Genomic DNA, 20,302 nt, shown 5'->3' on the forward strand with positions numbered 1-20,302 from the left:
ATGCAAAATCCATGTGTTGTCATTGTATGCACTCAAAATGCTTCGTATGACACAATTAGTATGAATTATTTTGATATATACAATGTTCATAAATAAAATATTATTCAAATGTTATAAGAATTGTTTAATTCTTAAAAAATCCCAATTTAAATTATTTTATATATTCATTATATTATTAAACTAAAATTTTCTTATATTTATTTCTTTCATTTCTATAAAAACATATATTAATTGACAGGTCAGGGTAAATAAAAATTTAAAATATAGTATATGAATATTAATTGCTTAAATTACATGTCATTCACTTTAAACACCACTTTAGTATATGTTTTCTCATCATAGTGTCTAAATTTCTAATAAATTAGTTTACGGAGAGTAACTATATACTTCACGTATATGAGTTAAATAAAAAAATATAAATATAATTCTTTGAGTGTTATATATTATTGTAATTTAAATGTATTATATGTCTTACTTATTATTACGTCCATTATTACGTTTAACAAATATTATTGATATCCATTTTACGCAAATGATAATAACCCACTTTAATAAGCTTATATCATTTATTATATAAGAGAAATAAAATAAAAATAAAAAATTATTATTATATGATCTAATGTTTTATATAGCTTTAATTAAATCATACATATCACAATAAAAAATGCAAAAAGGAAATAATGAAAATTATTAAGTATATATTCATATTAATAGAGTATAATAATATAATATTATTTTTTGGTGTTTATATTATATGTAAAATTATATAATTTTTATATTTTAGACAAATGTTATGCTCTATGAGCATATTTCCTTTTTTTATTTTAATTTTTCTGAATAATTTTTATATTTTTTTTCTGTTTATAATAAAAAAATATGTTATATATTATAATTATTACAATATGCTTACTTATGTTTAAATTTTTAATTGTCACGGTATAAGTTCATTTTTTAGATCAATTCAATACTTAAAAAAAAACGATAAAAATTATATACTTCATTCTTTGCATTATCATGTTAAAGAACACTATAGACATTTACATGTATTTCATTGTTTTATCAAGATATTTTGTAAAAAATATAATTATATAAAAGATGAATAATGATAATGTACAATATTATATAATATATATTACTTATTATCACATTTTTATATATAATTTTTTAATAAAACTAATAAAAAAATATTAGTATATTACAATTTTATCATCCAATAATTTTTTATTTCTTTCTAGTTTAAAATTGTAAAAGAGTTTCCAAAATTTGAAGAAATTATGAATAATTCCCAAACAGAGTGTAATAGTTGGAATGCTGATAATTTTTCACATATAACCGATGAAAATTATCCACATTTTAAAAATTATGTTCAAAGCATATGCGAAAAGTTTGACAAATATACATGTACTATACAACATCATAGAGGGACAAGCGTGACTTACAATTCCAGTTGCAAATATTTGTATTATTGGTTATATCATTATAATAATAATGAATGGAATATTGATGAAGTTAAAAAACTTTATGATGCATTGATCTCTGCTGATAGTACATCCCATCAACATTTATGCAAAACTTACAATGTCACTACTATTACAGAAGATGTAATGCCAAAGCTCAAAGATCTGCATGACATGTACACTAATCTAAATATTTTAGAGAAAAATAGTAGTTCTCAATATGAAGATAAATGTAAATGTGCTAAGGATTGCGCTGAACTATATATGAAATACAAGAATTCATGTGAATCCAATAATTATTTTGATCTTTGTAATGAGTTAATATATGTTAGGGAAAAATATAACGAACTAAGTACAACTAAATGTTACGACCAATTAACTTATAAAACGTTACCTTTGTTCAAAAAAAATAATATAACAGTTCCTATTTTAATTACAATTTTTTTGATATTAATAATATCAATAACCTTATTTAATCTGCATAAAGTAATTATTATATTATGTATATATATTTATTGCACAAAATTAATTTGCTACATAATTATAAAAAGAATCTAAATATAATATTTATTTAAAATATAATTTTTTTTATTAACTAGTTTACCCCATATAATTCATGCTTTCAAGGAACTTTAAGAAGAAAACGAAATAAGTGGAATAATATAGATAATGATTATAATATATTTCAATCGTACAAAAATGTGAGTAGTGCTGCTTTGAAGAGTAGACACCATATTTTATATCATATATTTTAATTCTTCCATTATATACATTAAACGTTGTAATTATTTGATTAAACGAAAATAAATAGTAATAAACAATAAATATGCGAAAATCCTCTTATAATATATTATATAAACGTATACCAATAATTTTAGTAAAAAGCTTATATTAATTTTTCTATATAGAATTTAAAATTTTCAAAATAAATAATCTAATAATATCTAAAATATATCTCTTTCTTCAATGAACTATGTATAAGAACAAAATAAGTGACACCATATCCCCTTTTAATATACAGTAGATTGCGTGCTTAATTAGATTATAAGTTATAAAACACTAAAATATAAACAAAATGATAATACAAAATATATATTTATATAGTACTACACACGAAATTTATAGATTAGTATTATAATGCAATAAAGAAAAAGTGATTAATTTCTATATACATCATGTAAATACATAATATATAATTATTGAAATGCTTCATATATTTATTATGTATATTTATGATTAATTTTGCGTATGTTTTTTTAATAATAATTAGTATATATTTTAATAAGAAGAATTTTTTGTGTTTACATATTTCTTTTAATAATTAAGGGATGCTTACTTCATTTACGTTTATTAGTACTATAAATGAAATATTAAAACATATAAAATGTTGGTTATATTGTGCATAATTTATCATACCTTTTTTTTGTGCATTAGATCATGTGAATCCTTATTATAAATTATATACTTCTATAAATTGTTAATTTCAAGTATCAGATCTGCAAAAATGGTTAAAAAAACTGAAATATTTTATTTTTTTTAACGAAGGAATAAATATTAAATATATGAAATAATAAAAGACCATGAAAATTATTTGAATTATATAATATTTTGTACATACAAAATTTTATATTTATTATTTATTTTTAAATATTTTTTTAATTTCAAATACTAATACACTAATGAATTATATAAATGCTTAAAACTGTTAGCTTTTCCACTCTTATTGATAATTAAATTATATTATATATATTCTTTATTTTAAAACAATGATTTAACATCACATAAACATGTGGACAGAGACTACTGTTTTTTCTTAGTACATTATTTTCTCCATAACATAATAAATAATTTCTTAGTATTTTCTTATATTGTCACATTAAGATCCATGATTTTCTTGCAATCTCTATATACATATATATTTTGAAATTATAGTTTGTCTCTAGTTCTCTTTAAAATAAGTATATAATATAAGAATTATATATATAATGCTAACAAAAATTTTAGTATTATTTTATATAAAAGATATATTTTAAGTAAAAATTTTATTTTAATAAGAATAATACAACTATATATTCAATAAATAATACATATTCTCATTATAATGAATGTATAAATTACAATTAATAATTCCCTGAATATATTGACATATTAAGGATTATTGTTTTTCAATCCCTTATAAAAATAATATAATTCTTTATTTTCCTTATTCTTTTTTTTTACATAACAAATGCAATCAAAATTTTATACGTTATTAAAGGAAAATAAATAATAATTACACCCAAATCTTCATATAAAATATATATTTTAATAATAATATAACGTTCACACAAGTTTTTAGATATACGAAATATGCATGACGACATTTAAGTATTAATATAATATGCTACGACAATGTTTTTCCAGTGAGCAAATAATATTTCATCATTATATTATATTTTATTTTTATTCACAATATAGATGATAATAAATGATTGTGAATAAAAAATATGTTTCATCTTTTTATAATATTATAATTTATTTATTTTTTATTTAATTAAATCATAATATATCAAAAATATAATTCCATTGAAAATTTTTATTTTAAATTAGGAATATTTATAAGGCATTCTAATGATTTACCTGACGAAAATATATTGTCAACATATAAGTAAAGCATCATTTATGGTGAATATAAAATAATATATATTTAGATTAGTCCATAGGAACTATAAGGATATGTATATATTATGAAAAAAATTACATTATATATATTAAAATTGATACATAAAGCAGCCCATTTTTTACATAATTTGCGAATTTTTAAGTATTGTAATAACTATAAATTAATAATGTTTAATATTTCTCTAATGTATTTTATATGAAAATAAATAACATAATTGCAATGTTTATAATATACCAGTATGTGTTTTTCATTACATCAGGTTTTAGAAATATGTTAGAAATTAAAAAAAAATTAATAGGTAATAAAAAGATATTAAACTTAATAAACGAATAAATGATAATAATACAACATTTAATGATGTATACATATATAAATAATTTATATAATGTGAATATATATTATTCATAAAATCTTTTTATGTAAAAAAAAAATTTCATAAATTTTTATATATTACATTGATTATGACACTGAACTTTATGTATATTAAGCGTAGGTTAAATAATATATATGCTTTAGATATATAAATTAAAAGTGTATAATATTCATAAAAGGAAATAATTTACATTTACATTTTATAATAAACATAGAATAACGGTAAAAGTGAATTCATATTTTTCCCTTAATAAAAATCTATTCACATATTTCCATATAACGCATTGTTGATACTTTTATACACTGAACTATATAATAATTATGTATAGAAGAAAAAAATATATATATTAATATAAGACAAAAAGAACATGAATTAGACTTCAACGATGAACACTAAGTGTGAATCCTATAATATGAACCATATATTCTTGCTTTGTACATTCAAATATTTATTATTTTAATTGTATACATTACAGAGAGGAATATGCTTATATTAAATTTCTCATGATTTGAACTTTTATATATTATATTACAAAATACTAGTAATTCTTATTTTAGGATATTATAGAAATAAAAGCTATATAATATAAATTAATTGTAAAAGCACGAAAACAAGAATTTTATGCAAAAAATAGTAATTATTTGCTATATGATAAGTTTATTTATATATTGTGTGCATATATTTATCCAACCTATATATACATAATGTGTGAAGTAATATTAAAAAGATAATAATTAAATATATATTTTATTATAATTTAAAAATAATTTAATTTATATTCTCATTAGGTATTTTATACAGTAGCGAAAATAAATAAATTAATATTTTTTCTTCAGACAAATAATTATATGTATTTTTTTCAATATATATGAGATCAGGAAATATATATTTACAATATATTAATATTAATAATATATGGACGAATAATACCAAGAGATAAATACTATAATATGAACAACTATTTGAATAATACAATTTAAATTTTTAGTTATTATGTACTTGTTTTATATAACTTTTTATATATTTCTTAAAAATTTATAAATATATTAGTAATTTTTTTTTATGTAATTTATTATAAGGAAAAATATAATGATAAAGGTAATTTTTGTTCTAGGCTTAATAATATTATGCTTATTATATATTTATATTATGTCCGTGATATGGATACGTGATATAAACCGTATTGATTTAAACATATATATACAGTGTAATGTACTGTATTATTTTATTTCGTAGAATATTTTTCAATCAACACTTTCTTCTATTGCTTTTTATATATTACAGTTTTCATCAGAAAAAAACATGTTATTATGTACAGCAGAAAAAGATATGATGCTATTTATCCTTACGTAGGCAAAATTTTAAAGCTATATGTTAAATATGTGAACTCATGGCATCCAGAAATTTGAAGAAATATATGTGTGATAATTTTTGTTATTGATTAGGAGGTTTTATTTGTTTTTTATACTAATAATATATTTTTATTCATCATAGACTGAAATATTTATTTTGGAGGTATTTAGATAAAACCATTATTTATTTTATTTAATATGCATATGCACATATTTACGTTTATAAGTAGAAAAAAAAAATAAAATTTAATATTTGGAATTGTATTTATTATGGTTTAAATATACATATATTAATTTCTCTTTATAAAAAGAAATGAAATATTTTTTAATTAAATATGTGCATTACTAAAATATTTTTGACGAAAATGATTTTCAAGTATGGACAAAATTAGGAATATTAACATTTGGTGTACTATTATTTTATTTTTATTTGTACATTAATTTTTATTTTTTTGCATTTTTTAAAAATAAAATTGTTTTTTTTTTTACTTATATTATCTTATATAAATGCTAAATTTCCTATAACTTATATGTTATTTTTATAACAGTATTACAAATATATAAATTTCTTTTAACTTGCATTTATATTGAGAATGCATACTTTAATATATGCTTATTTTATTTTATCTTTTCATACATTAAAATAGTTAATAAACATGCTAAATGTTAATAGAATTATGTATATTTATTTTATTTACAATTATATATAATTATAATTTGTATTCTAAGAAAAAAATATTTTAATTATTGAAAAGATGACTCAGAGAATTTGAACTCATGACATAATCATTTATAAAAATATTATGCATTAAAATAAAATATGTGCTATTTTTATATTTTTCTTTAATGTATGGAGATATGTAGAGTAATTTTGCGAAGCACACCAGAAATAATAAAATTTTATAAATATAGATTAAAAGACAAAATAATAAAGAAAATTCCATTATGTTAACTAAATAAAATTGAATAAAAAAACATAACAAATAAATTATATATTTTCATAGTTTTCTTTTATAACCTCAATGAACATGTAATTAACCAAAATTCACACATTAATATAATTATCATGAGGGCATATAATAGGGTTAACATTAAAAAATATAATGTGGATCATAAATGTTATTATAATTTAAAAATAATTGTTAATCTTTATATATTAATTGGTAATGGCCTTTTTAATAAGTCTTTGTAACAAAACAGAATGATACATTAATGAAAATAATTTATATCATGTATTTTAATTGATTTTCACAATCTATAGTAAGAATATTCAATAATATATTACCTTATGTAGAATATTATTATTTTATTTATAATATAGTGTATAATAATATTTGATGAATTTTTTCTTTTAAAGTATGGAATATTATAACGTTACAAGCAATAAATATATTCATATTAATTATATTAAATATTTACACCATTGGAACATTACATTTTATGTATGATGAAATTATATATATTAAACTATTATTATTTCAAATTGAAATGAACATTTTAATATTTTTTATTATTATATTATAAAACTCATTATAATTTTATATAATGGAGTTAAGAGGATATTCTCGACATATATTTCTTTAAGTTTATATATATTTAAAATAGGTATTCAAATTATATATTTATTTGTAAATTTACATTTAATTATGTGGTACATTATATATAATATTTTTTGTTACACTTCTATATGATTCAAAAAATTGCAATGTATACTTTGTTCATTTGTATTATTCTATCCACTTTTTTTTGTTTTTATTTTTCGGCACAATATGTATCGTATGGGGTGAATTTATTCACAAGGAAAAATATTATACATAAAAAATAAAACATTTTTGTATAATTTTATTATCTTTTAAATAATATGTGAAAATTTTTTTGCAACATAAATACATATAAATAGCATTATAATTAACCTTATACAGAATGATCAAAAAAACGAGAATTAATAATGTTAGAAAAGTAGGAATTAAAATAGGATATGTTACATGATGTATTATGGGAGAAGGTTAAATTTGTTTTTGTATTTCTGAAGGGTATAATACTTCAGGTAATGTAGTTTCAAAATTTCTATGTAATTTCAGTGTTTAAAATTTGCTTCTAATATTATTTAATGCCTTATATAAATCGGAATCATAATTGGAATCACATGAAATCTTGAGATTGATATATAAATTACCACATTCCTGTGCACATCTGCATTTATCATGGATACAGTACATAATTTCATTTTGTATATCTATATGTTTATTATTTATTTCACATATATCTTTGAGATTTTCCAATTCGTGATAGGAAATACTTTCATGATTATATGTTTCTGATAATTTAGCATGAAGAGAATTTTTATATATATTGATGAATTCCTTAAATATTTTGATGGCATAATAACTTTTCCTTCCCTCCATTATATTCTTCTTATGTAGAAAGTAATGCAATTATGATAAAGTGGTCTTTTTTAATGGATTCATAGCATTTTTATACATATAATATAAGGATGTCATGGTCTTAGTTCATAATCTACTTTTAATATACAAAATAATATGGTTTATAATATCTTAATTAATATTCTGACAATCATTGTTCCAGTATTCGATTACATTTTTATCACTAGTTTTATCTATAGTTCCTTCACACACAGGAAAAAATAAATCTACAATTTCATACAAAAAAAAGGAAAAAAATTATACTACGTCAAAAATTATACACTACAGAATAAAATTTTATAAAATATATATAAAATGGTACATACAAATATATGAATAATAGACCTGGCACTATATCAATTCAAAATTACCATCCATATCTCCGAGTAAGGTATCATTATAGTAATTTTCATTAGCTATATAAAATAAAGAAACACACATATATATCTTTTTTTAAACCTAAGAACACATAATATGAAGAGGCTTCGTACTGAAAAAATTTGCATTTGTTAAGTTGGCGTTAAGATATTATTGTATAAGGTGATTATTAAATTTTATAAGATTAAAAAATAATAGTAGACATATGGGCCATATAATATATTATGTTAATAAATTTTAGGAACAATAAAGAGAATAAATAAATCATTCATAAAAGAAGAAAAAAAAATTGTATTTAATTTCTTTTTTATAATATTTAATATATTACGATAAAATAAATAACACGTTTATTATTGAGAAATTGTTTATTATATTATGAATCGCCTTCATACTTCTTAAATGTTGTGAATATTACAATTGTAACAGATACACAAATAAGTTTTTTGTTCATATTTATTATACTTATTACTAATAATTTGTTAAAATTACAAAATTCAGAAGGATTGATTCTAACTCTGTATGATATAATTGAAATTATATGCGAAAAATGAATGTATATATAAAAGAAAAATTTTTTCCTTACTGATAAATAATTAAAAAAATAAATTCAGTGGAATCACTGAAATTTTATCGAATTTACCATTTTATTTTAATAAATAATACTCGAAAAAATATGAATTAAAGAGACTATTTTATATTGCACTTGAGCGCAAAGGATGAACAACCAATAACTACAATAAAAATAAAAGTAATTATTGGTGAACATATTAAAAATTTACCATTTAATTCTATGTATAAATGAATAATTTAAATGGAGACAAAAAATACAAGTGCTATGATTGGGAAATATATAAATTAAACATAAAGTTACGTTGTAGGAAGCAGGAATCACATAATAGGTAAGAGGTAAAAATTAATTTATAGAAGTAATAACCAAATAAAACAAAAAATAAGAGAAATTAAGAGAAAACGTGACGTGTAAAAGTATCAGGAATCATGAAGTTTCTATAGAGTGGTGTTGTAGGATTGTAACACATCATTTGGAGGACATACAGTTAATGAAATAGGTTTAATGAGAGAAACGTGTACAGAATTATTCTGGGTTCATTTTACATGTAAATAGAGACAAAATAAATGAGAAATGTTTTAACCCTAATAAAAAAAGTTATTTTTTGAAATTACAATTGCGAAAGGCGTCTGAGAAAAATATAATTATTTGAATATATAAGCATATATTATGTGTATGAGGAGAAATCATATCGATAAAGTTGACATACATTTGAAAGTATATTTATGATTTAATCATTGTTTTTCCCGTATGTGTGGTTCAGTTCAGTTTCGTTGTACTTCCTAAATTATTTCCACAATACAATAAAACTAGAGAAGGATAGTGAATAGTATGTAGCATTTACTTATAAAGGATGGAATTAGAAAAATAGTGCATAACACACTCAATACACTGAGATAGAAATTATGTTATTATTGAGCAGTACAAAATGAAGCTTTTGCCTAATGTATATTTTCATATGTACATAATAACATCAATGATATATATAATATGCATTGAGGTAATTATCACGATTTAAATGTAAATATACTGAGAAAAAAAAAAGAATATCCTTGAATACATGAATAATATATTATGGTATATAACATGTTTTATAAATACAGTGCGTATACATTACCAAATTATAAAGGCCTTACAACAACAATCCACAAGCATATTACAGTTTAAGCATGTATTATTGGATATATGAATGAATTATAAGTATATGAAGTTAAAACAATTTATCGAATTAGGAGGCATCGATCAAAGATTTTTGGAATTTCGAAATTGGGGGAATTCGAGAACATAACGTATAAACCACTAGAAAGTAGTTATAAGAAATTAAAAAAAATTAATTTTCTTCATTATAATTTAAAATTTTTTTTTAATAACCCCCATAAACTAGATCTTTTATTATAAAACTATTCTGACTATACATTTATGTTATGTAAAATTGACTGTAGTAAGGATATGCATAAGTATTCTTCTGATGAAATTTAAAATTTTTTAAAAGCACTTTGATTACTTGTGTTAAGAAGAGCATAAATAATGGCATAACGACAGTTCTATCAGCATATATATTACATATTTTCATTAGTAGTTCAATTTACTATTATGTTATTATATCTATTACATCCTTTATTTGATATATAAAACTTAAATAGACTTTTTAGATTAAATGAGCCATCGTTGTATAGTAGTTTTATCAATTATTTGCATATAATACTGATTTTATATATATTTAATTTTTACAAAATTTTTGTCCCTTTTCCCCCAATACTATATAACTAAATTTGATTTATTTATAACTTATAAGAAAATAAAGAAAAAGGAAATAATTTGATAATCATGTAACTGAAACAGTTGAATACATTAAAATTCTTATTGATTTGACTAAAATAAGAAAATTTTCTTTACAGAACAACATAACAATTTGATTATCATATTTAATGTATACATACAAAGAAACCATGATTATTTAAAAAAATATGATGTTTTATAGAGATGAAAAATATGTATATGATAAATAGATACTTATATATAATATAAGAGAAATTTTTATATAGTTATATTTCGAAAATTTATTGTTAAATATTCTATATAAGAGAAGTACCATGAATTATCTTATTTTAGAAGGGGGATTAGGAATAACTATATATATAACATTGTAGTTATGTAGAATAATATATGGAGGCCTTTATCTATTATTCATTAAGAAAATTATATAGCATTAACAAAGGAATAAAAGACTACTTATAATTTATAATAAGAAAACATAAGCGTATTACATTGAGTATAAGAATAAAATATTTGCACAAAAGGCAAAAAAATATAGTATAAATAAATCAAGGTTATTTTATTGAATAAATATCTATGTTATAGCATTATTAGGATAAATAATACCATAACAATTGATTCTACAAATTATATGAATTTATATATGAAATATATATTTTTTTATGTTATTTTTTTAAATTAAATTGCATATATGCCTTGAGTATTGTAATTAAAAAGGAGATTTATATATATAGTACACAAAACTTAACGGGACATTTGAATAATATTTTATTAAAATAAATCGTTGTGTGATCATCCATTTTTGATACGAATGTATATATATAATAAAATTAAAAAAACAGTATTTTTTACAGTAATAATCGAAAATTTAAAACTTTTATAGTTACTTATTATATTAATTCCAATTAAAAGATACAGTGATATGAAAATGACCAAGTAATTATTGATACAACTTATTGGAAAAGTTATAATTATAAAAAAATATACTTTCAAATTAATAACAATGGCATTATACATTTGGTAATTCTTGCATAATATACAATATAAAATGTTATGAAAATGGATATAACCCTTATTGTTCACTTTAGTATCCCAAGTTACGAGACTAAGCAGAACAAATAATGTTATAATAGAATGGTTATATAAATTAATTAGGAAACTATGAAAAATTAAATTTTATTTACATCACAAGAAAGTGCTAATTTAGCATGGCTAACTATTTATAATAGTTACTCACAAAATGATTGTAAGCAAGGCTTAAATATATACTATGCTGTTGCTCCACCTCATAGAAATTCATCGTACCAAGTATTATTTTATACGATTACATAACAGAATGATGATCAAATATTTAAAATATAAGTATTTTTCATAACTTCAAGCTATAACATAAAAATTACTTCTGTATATATACATGTAATAGTATCCATAAATAAAGTATAAGAACTCTGTAAAACCTTGGTAAATTCTTTATAGGCAATAAAAAGACATTTTGTTGTTTATTATTAGAACTGAAAATATATAAAAGTACCGGTTAACGCCTATTTTATATTACCTATTAACATGAAAGGAATTTACAATATATCTCTTAGCAAAAATATTAAGTCAAATAAAAAAATGAATTTAATCTTAATTAAAATTACTTCTAAAATTATATAAGAAAGTTATGCTTCATTAATTTTAATAAAGTAAACAATTATATAAAGACATGTGAATTCTAAATTATAAAAATAACTATGAACAATAATAATATAGCATAAAATCTAACAATATATAGCGTATCGAAACATTTGAAACGTATGTAAAATAAAATTTGATAGAATGTATTATGAACATAACAATTATATATATCATTACATTATACCTTATCACAAGAATATAGGTTTAAATATTCACCATGTAAGGGAATATTCATTTTTTTTATTTATTTATACATAAATAATGTTTTCATAGTAATTATGTTGAATTTTTAATATAATTATTTGTTTACAATAATACATAAATTGTTTTTATATAATATCGTTAATTTTTGTTAGTATATAATATTTATTTTCGTTAGATTAATTTCAACTGGTAAGTAGATAGGAACTTTATGTTCATCCATTCATTATTTGGATAAATAATTTATTACAATGAACGTAAATTAACATAAAATAATATTAAATCTTATGGTTATAAATAAAACTATGTTTAATTTGTTTATATAACACAATGACTTCTTATCTTCCATCAGAAAAAATGAATAAATTTACAATAAATATAAATATACAGTTATTTTCAATAATATAAGATATAATTTTAATCTCTATACAACTCAAATATTTAGAACTGCATAATTATATTATAATAAAAAGTATAATGTAGCATGATTGAATAATAAAGAAATGCTTTACTATAACTATGAATGATTTTCTTTTCTTTTCATTTATGTATATATGTATCATTTGTTAGAATGATTAGATACATATATATATTTGTATTTTTTTGTTCAAATGAAAGTTTTTTTAGAACCAATTTTGAAAATAAAAAAATTTATACTCCGTAAATTTATACACATATTTAGAATTTTAATTTAAATTATTTATTATTAATCAATAGAAGAATTCTTACATGTATGTGCATATATTTATTCATCCAAAAAACTTAATTCAGTTTATATGAAAATTCATTTTTTTTATGAATATAGTTATTGTGCAATTTATCATATTATCAAATTCACAAAAGTAAAAATTAAAATAATATGTGAGTAAAATACTTTTATCATGTACGTTTATAATGAAAACTATAGTTCAGAATCTCATGTACATTTTGAATATATGCTTTTTTTTGGAAAATAGGATATCTTATTTATTTAATGAAAAAATATATATTATGAACAAATAGTGATTCCCAATATATATATAATTTAATAATTAAAATGTATTCTAAATAAATATTTAAGTCAAATTATTGCTTTCTTACATTTTAAAAAATTTAATAAAAAAAATAAATTATTCAATCACAATGGAATATTTTAATAAAAACGACATAATATATTTATAGTAAATTGTGTGATTTTGCTTTTAATATATTTATTTTTTATATAGGATTAATTTTGCCATTTTGGAATATAATAAAAAAATTGAAATAAATAAAAATCAAGTGCTACGAAATATATATATTTTATAAGAAGAAATTATATCAAAATGTTTCTGTGAATTTACCATATTTTATGTTATGGATTTTGCATTGCAATTGCCCATGTTTTTATTGATATTCTTACTTTTTCATTTTATGCATGCGAATGAGTAATTTTTATCATAAAAATGCATAAAATAAAAGGATAATATATAAGGATATAAAAAAATTAAAAAAAAATATAATTTTCATAATAATGTATTGGAAATATAGGTGTAATTATCGTATTATAATATTATTTCCTTTTTATATTATAAATTTAATTAACGTCATATATTATTGACAAAATACATAGTAATACATTCGAAATAGTACGCGATGATATGTGTAATATTTATATTTTATTATATATTTTTCTTTTATTTATAGTATTATTATTTTATCAATTATCCGATAATATACATTTAAAATGAGGTAAATACATACACACTATATAGTTGAGTAAATACGCAAAGATATTAAAAATATTAATTTTCCTTATATGATATAGTCACATATATTGTTGTTTAATGTTAAAATATTTAGAACCTTGTGTCATTAATTTATTGTAATCGTATGAATTTTAGTAGATATTTCAATAAAGAAAACATCACTTTTAATATAACAAAACAAAAATACATATACCTATAAAATGAACATTAAACATTATACATGAATACCTAATAATAAATACGCAAGTCTTATTATGATGTTCATATTTACATATTTTGAATAATTTTATGATATAATTATATACTGGAAATATTATTTATTATATTATTATTTATTTTATGTGTGTCTAAGAAATTAAGAATGCTATTATTACAGTTTTACATATACAACTTTAATACATAAGTTATGTGTGTTATATATTATTTCGTATTTCTAAAATTGTATATATATTTTTTATATTATATATACATATATACGTATTATATGATCTTCTTAATTTAGTATCATATTACAACTATGCTTTAATAAATGTGATGAATTTTAATAAATATGTATATAGAAATTGTCTATAGAAAATATTGAATAAAAAAATTAATAAACATTGTATGAACGTATTATTTATTGTTATACATTTAAATGGTGCATATTTATAATAATAAGAAATTAAAAAAATTTTCCTTTTATTTCTTTCATATATAAAATGACGATTCCTACACATGATGATATTTTAAAGGTATATTTATGCATGTTTATAATTATATAATATATATTAATGAATCTAAAATATCGTTATTTCAGTTATATAAGGGGGAAAAAATTATATAAATTACTATAAAAATTATTTTTATACATTATGACTTCAATTATTAGGTTGATTTTGATGATGTATATATGAGATCTAATGAAAATTATAATTCGATTATAAGTAGAAACTGGAATGAATATAAACACCATAATTTTACTGATTTGTGTAGTTATGCTAAATATGATATATGTAGAAACTCTAAAGGCGTTTCATTTACTGCTGATTGCCGAAAACTTGTTATTCTTTTAGATAATATGAGTCACATTTTAAATGGAAACCACCATAATAAAATATACTTTTGCATATACTTAAACTACAAATTACATGAATTGGTAAAAAATTATAATTGTATAGTAAGAAACCCCATAGATGTATACAGATACATGACTGAAGCAAGGAGAACTTGGTTTAGCAGAACTATACCTAAAACTTGCGTTGGTTACCTTGTAGATCTTGGTGATGAGACGTTTTTAAATTTCAGAAAACTTGATCAATTATATGACAATTTTTATAAATTTAAATACAACAAACATAGTTGTAGTTATGCTGAATATTGTTCTAGAGAATATAAGAATCTCTTAAGAACAAGTTCAAATGAGCAGAATATGGATTTTCACGATTTATTATATGAATTTATATATCATTTTGAAAAATATATGATAGGAGTAGAAAGTTGTAAAGACTTCTCCCAATGGGGGCAACCACAATCAAAAACAAATAGGAGTGCTGAGGGAAGCACAAACACATCGGCAATGAAAGTAACAAGAGAAATGGGAGGAATAAAAGAAATAGAAAGAGTAATTGAAATGGATGGTACAGGAAAAAACATACTAAAAATAATAAGTGAAAGGAAAAAAACACTAGACAAAGCGAGGCTCAGCCCACATACAGGCACAGAAACAACAGTAAGCTCTGGTATGGCTGTTCTATTTTTTTCAGTGTTAATAATTGTATTCATTATGTATAAGGTTATATAACATTTTTTTTTATTAAATATATATTATTTTAAAATTTTTAGAATTCATTATGAAATATTAACATCAAATAAATGATACACTCATAAAATATCATATTGTTCCTTTATTATCAGTATACCGCTTTTGGTTCATATTTTAATCCAAGGATGAGAAAATTAAAAAGGAAGATGAAAAAAAAGGATAAAAAAAACATGAATATCATGGGTTCACATGAATGGATATACAACAATGAAAATGGCAATAAGTATCAAATACAGTATAGTTATATGGATAATTCGTCTTAAAAGTGTAATAACAATTAATAAATTTAAATTATTTTTTTATAAGTAATATAATTATATTAATGAACCGCATTTTTAAACGTAAAAGCAATTTTTCTCACCATGAATATATCAACACAATAATAAAATTAAAAATAAAATTATTAATATCTTTAGGTTTAGGGTTTAGGATTTCAGATTTTTAGGGACTTTTATTTATAATTCATTATTTTCACTTTTTTTTTGACATATTTATCAGGTTACATGAAGGAACTTTGAATAATTACATTAATTTTATATATTTATTGCAGGATTATTTTTTAAATGATGTATTGTAATTTGTCATATATACGTTTATAACAGTGAACGCAATTTTTTTATATTATTTTAGGATGTATAAAATTTATTGTTAGTATGAGATATGTTGCACATTAATAATATATATATATATTAAGTCAGTACTGCATCTGGAATTATTGAATATTTGTAAATTTCGTATGTGCACTAAATAATTTTATTTTTTTTTTTATTTTTTGCCCCAATATTACTAATGAGTAATAAAATAACAATATAAGATTTATAATACTTTTATATAAGCATATAATGTAAATTTTTCTATTACTATTTTATATATAAAAGAATACTTTTTTTTAAGAATTCTATGAATTAATTTTATATATATGCAAGATGTGAAATCTATTTATTAAATTATTATTATTATACATATTTCGAGCTTTTAATATATATATATAATATATGCTTGAAAATACATACTGTTGTTTGTTGTTATGATATAATGAATATTACATTATTTATATTAATTGTTTAAGATAGGAAATTAATTTAAATGCTAAATATTATAAATAAATTAAGAATTTAATAAATATTCTAAAGGGTAAGTTGTAATTTTCTTAATAAATAAGCACATATATAGGATATGAACAATTTTTATTAACAATAAGATAAATTTATAATCATTTATAAAATATAATTAACACTACATATGAATAAATATACTTGATGTAATAAAGATAAAATTTATGTTACTTTTTATAAATATATATAACATTCCATAAGGTGAAGGAAAATAGACTAAGCTTTGCACAAAAAAATAGATATAACAATAAATATAATTTTTATTTTTGCAAGGAAACATTGTTTTATAGGGTGTTATAAAATGACATAATTTACTATTGGTGGTATTTAGTTATTACATCATGTAATGTAAATATCGCATTATTTTTTGTGCGCTCAAGATGGAAAATATTATATAATGGGGAAAGTTAAGAATAATGTTAATTTTCAAAAATATTAAAAACCTATTACTTTCATAGAGAATTAATTTATTTATTATAATAATTATTCTTTTTACTATATGTACCAAAATTTTCAAATCTGACTTAATTTTATGTTCTTTTCTATCTTATTATATATATGAGTACGCTTTCAACGTCCTGGAGAACTCATATATTTTATGTTTATCTAATACATTTTAAAAATTTTGAACATAATTGTTCGTTAAGAAGAGATGATTTTTCTTCTTATTATTTATTTTTATGTAAAAAAAAAATAAGGACATTTATATCCTAAATAATATTTTTCTCTTTCATAATATAGATTATATGCCACAATACATAGCGAAATAATATATGATTACCTTCTTTTCTATGATTTGAAGAATAGTTTTGCTTTCCGAGTATATTTATTAACAGCATATTCATGGAAGTATACACTGATATATGTGAATTATGTAAAATATTCTTAATAATTTATGCATTATTTAAGGCCTAATTATGAATACATCTAGCACAGGATATAGAAAATATCATTTACTTTATATGAAAGCCTAAAATGCATAAATATTGAAATAGTTATGAAAAACATTTCCTCAAACTTTGTTGTACGTTTATAGTTGTGACGCTTTATTTCTGAATACTTATAAGGAAACAAATCCTTTTTTTGTAATTCGAATATATATACCAATTTTTTAATAAAACTTTATGTTATAAGATTTAATCTTTTCACCTATAATTGCATCTTCTCGTGGTGAAGGTTTCTTTTTACAGCATGTTGTTCAGCTTGAACTGATATGCGATGTGCAATACTATAAAACACAATTCATGGGTGATGTTCCTTACGTTAACTATAAATTTTGAGATATTTTCTTTCATATGATAATGTACATTATATTTTAAAACATTCGTATAATTCTACATTGCTTTGAATATGCCTATTATATTTCTTGCATTCAGAAACTTATCTACTAGAGGCATTTATATAGCAATAAAAAACTCCATAGTAAAGATATAATTCTTTAGTTTTTACATTTAAATTTGAGAAATCAGATAATATTTGGTATTATATTTATTGTAATAATGCTCCTTTTTGTCTTAATCATTAAAAGTACTATATTACATATGAAACACACCAAAATCATGGTTAGTATTAGTAGTATAAATAAAACCATAAATTATATTTAATCTTTTATATATACAAGAACTCAAAAGTATACATTTAATTACTTCAGAACTGTTTTTACCTAAGTTCTTACTTTTAGATTTTAGATACTTTAGTTTTTTGATTAAAGTGTTTTAAAACTACTTTTCATAAACTTAGGTAATTTAATTAACTGTATTATGTTTTAAATTATTATAATCTATTATAATCCTATTTGAAAGTAAAATATAAAATTTCAGGCCTCAATTATTTTTGAACTAGGAAAAAACAAATATAATTAAAAAGAGAAACATACGAATTGTAAAATAATTATATTATAGAAATTTTTTTATTAATAATAAAAAAAAAATTAAGAATTAAAATAAATAAAATAAGTATACATGTTCAATGTAAATGAGTTAGACTGTCTAGATTCAATTATTCCAAAAATTTCCTCGTTGCATTATCAAAAACCACAAATTTAGAAAATATTTTTAAATATAACAAGTTTATAAATATATTCTCCATATAAAAAGAAATATAATTTCATATAACGACTATGTAAAATTATATTGTTGTTATAGAACACACATTTTAATTTTAGTGCAATTTTAAGAGATAATGTATATTAAAAATAAATAATTTAAACATGAAAATTGAATTCAGAATTTGACGTAAATATAGAAATGTGCTAAAAAATAATCATATTCCAAATATATTCTAACGCGAGTTCAAAATACTAGATATTCTGTTTTATTCTGAATATGTATAATTAAAATTTTTGGGATAAAAAAAATATAATGTTAACTTAATTAAAAATATTAATACTATGATTTTAAAATTTAAATTATTAAAAGTTATCAAGTTAAAATATATCACATTTTAGTTAAAAAAACAACCTATTTATTTAATTACTCATTTTAAATTATTATAAATACCTATATTTAATATATCAATTAATATATATTTTTCTTATGGAACATTTAAAATTTCTTATATAATAGTTCCTAATAAAATTTATAATATATAAGCGTATTAATAGATATATTTCATTAGAACTATAAATTTTATACATATTGATTAATTTTTATTTTATTATATATGAAATTTATGTAATATTTTTGTGGGATTTTTGAAAAATAAGGATGATTCTCTACATTATTAGATGTATAGTATGATTAAAAATATAATTTATTATAATAATTATAATGTTCTATAATTTTTAG

The 20,302-nt window shown here is 19.8% G+C and overlaps 2 protein-coding genes across 2 annotated transcripts; both read left to right on the forward strand.

Moving 5' to 3' along the window:
- Positions 1–1,095: 1,095 nt before the first annotated feature.
- Positions 1,096–2,212, forward strand: PGO_001300 (variable surface protein; the record flags this gene model as incomplete). Its single annotated transcript, XM_028690927.1, has 3 exons — positions 1,096–1,110; positions 1,236–1,943; positions 2,057–2,212. 3 exons carry the CDS (start codon positions 1,096–1,098, stop codon positions 2,210–2,212), a joined length of 879 nt encoding a protein of 292 aa, XP_028546728.1.
- Positions 2,213–15,298: 13,086 nt separating this feature from the next.
- On the forward strand, positions 15,299–16,664 carry PGO_001305 (variable surface protein; the record flags this gene model as incomplete). Its single annotated transcript, XM_028690928.1, has 3 exons — positions 15,299–15,331; positions 15,469–16,371; positions 16,494–16,664. The coding sequence occupies 3 exons, from the start codon at positions 15,299–15,301 to the stop codon at positions 16,662–16,664; spliced, it is 1,107 nt and encodes a 368-aa protein (XP_028546729.1).
- Between the last annotated feature and the right edge of the window lie 3,638 nt (positions 16,665–20,302).

The sequence above is a fragment of the Plasmodium gonderi genome, assembly GCF_002157705.1.
Source record: "Plasmodium gonderi DNA, contig: Pgo-contig_129, whole genome shotgun sequence".
Lineage (NCBI taxonomy): Eukaryota > Apicomplexa > Aconoidasida > Haemosporida > Plasmodiidae > Plasmodium > Plasmodium gonderi.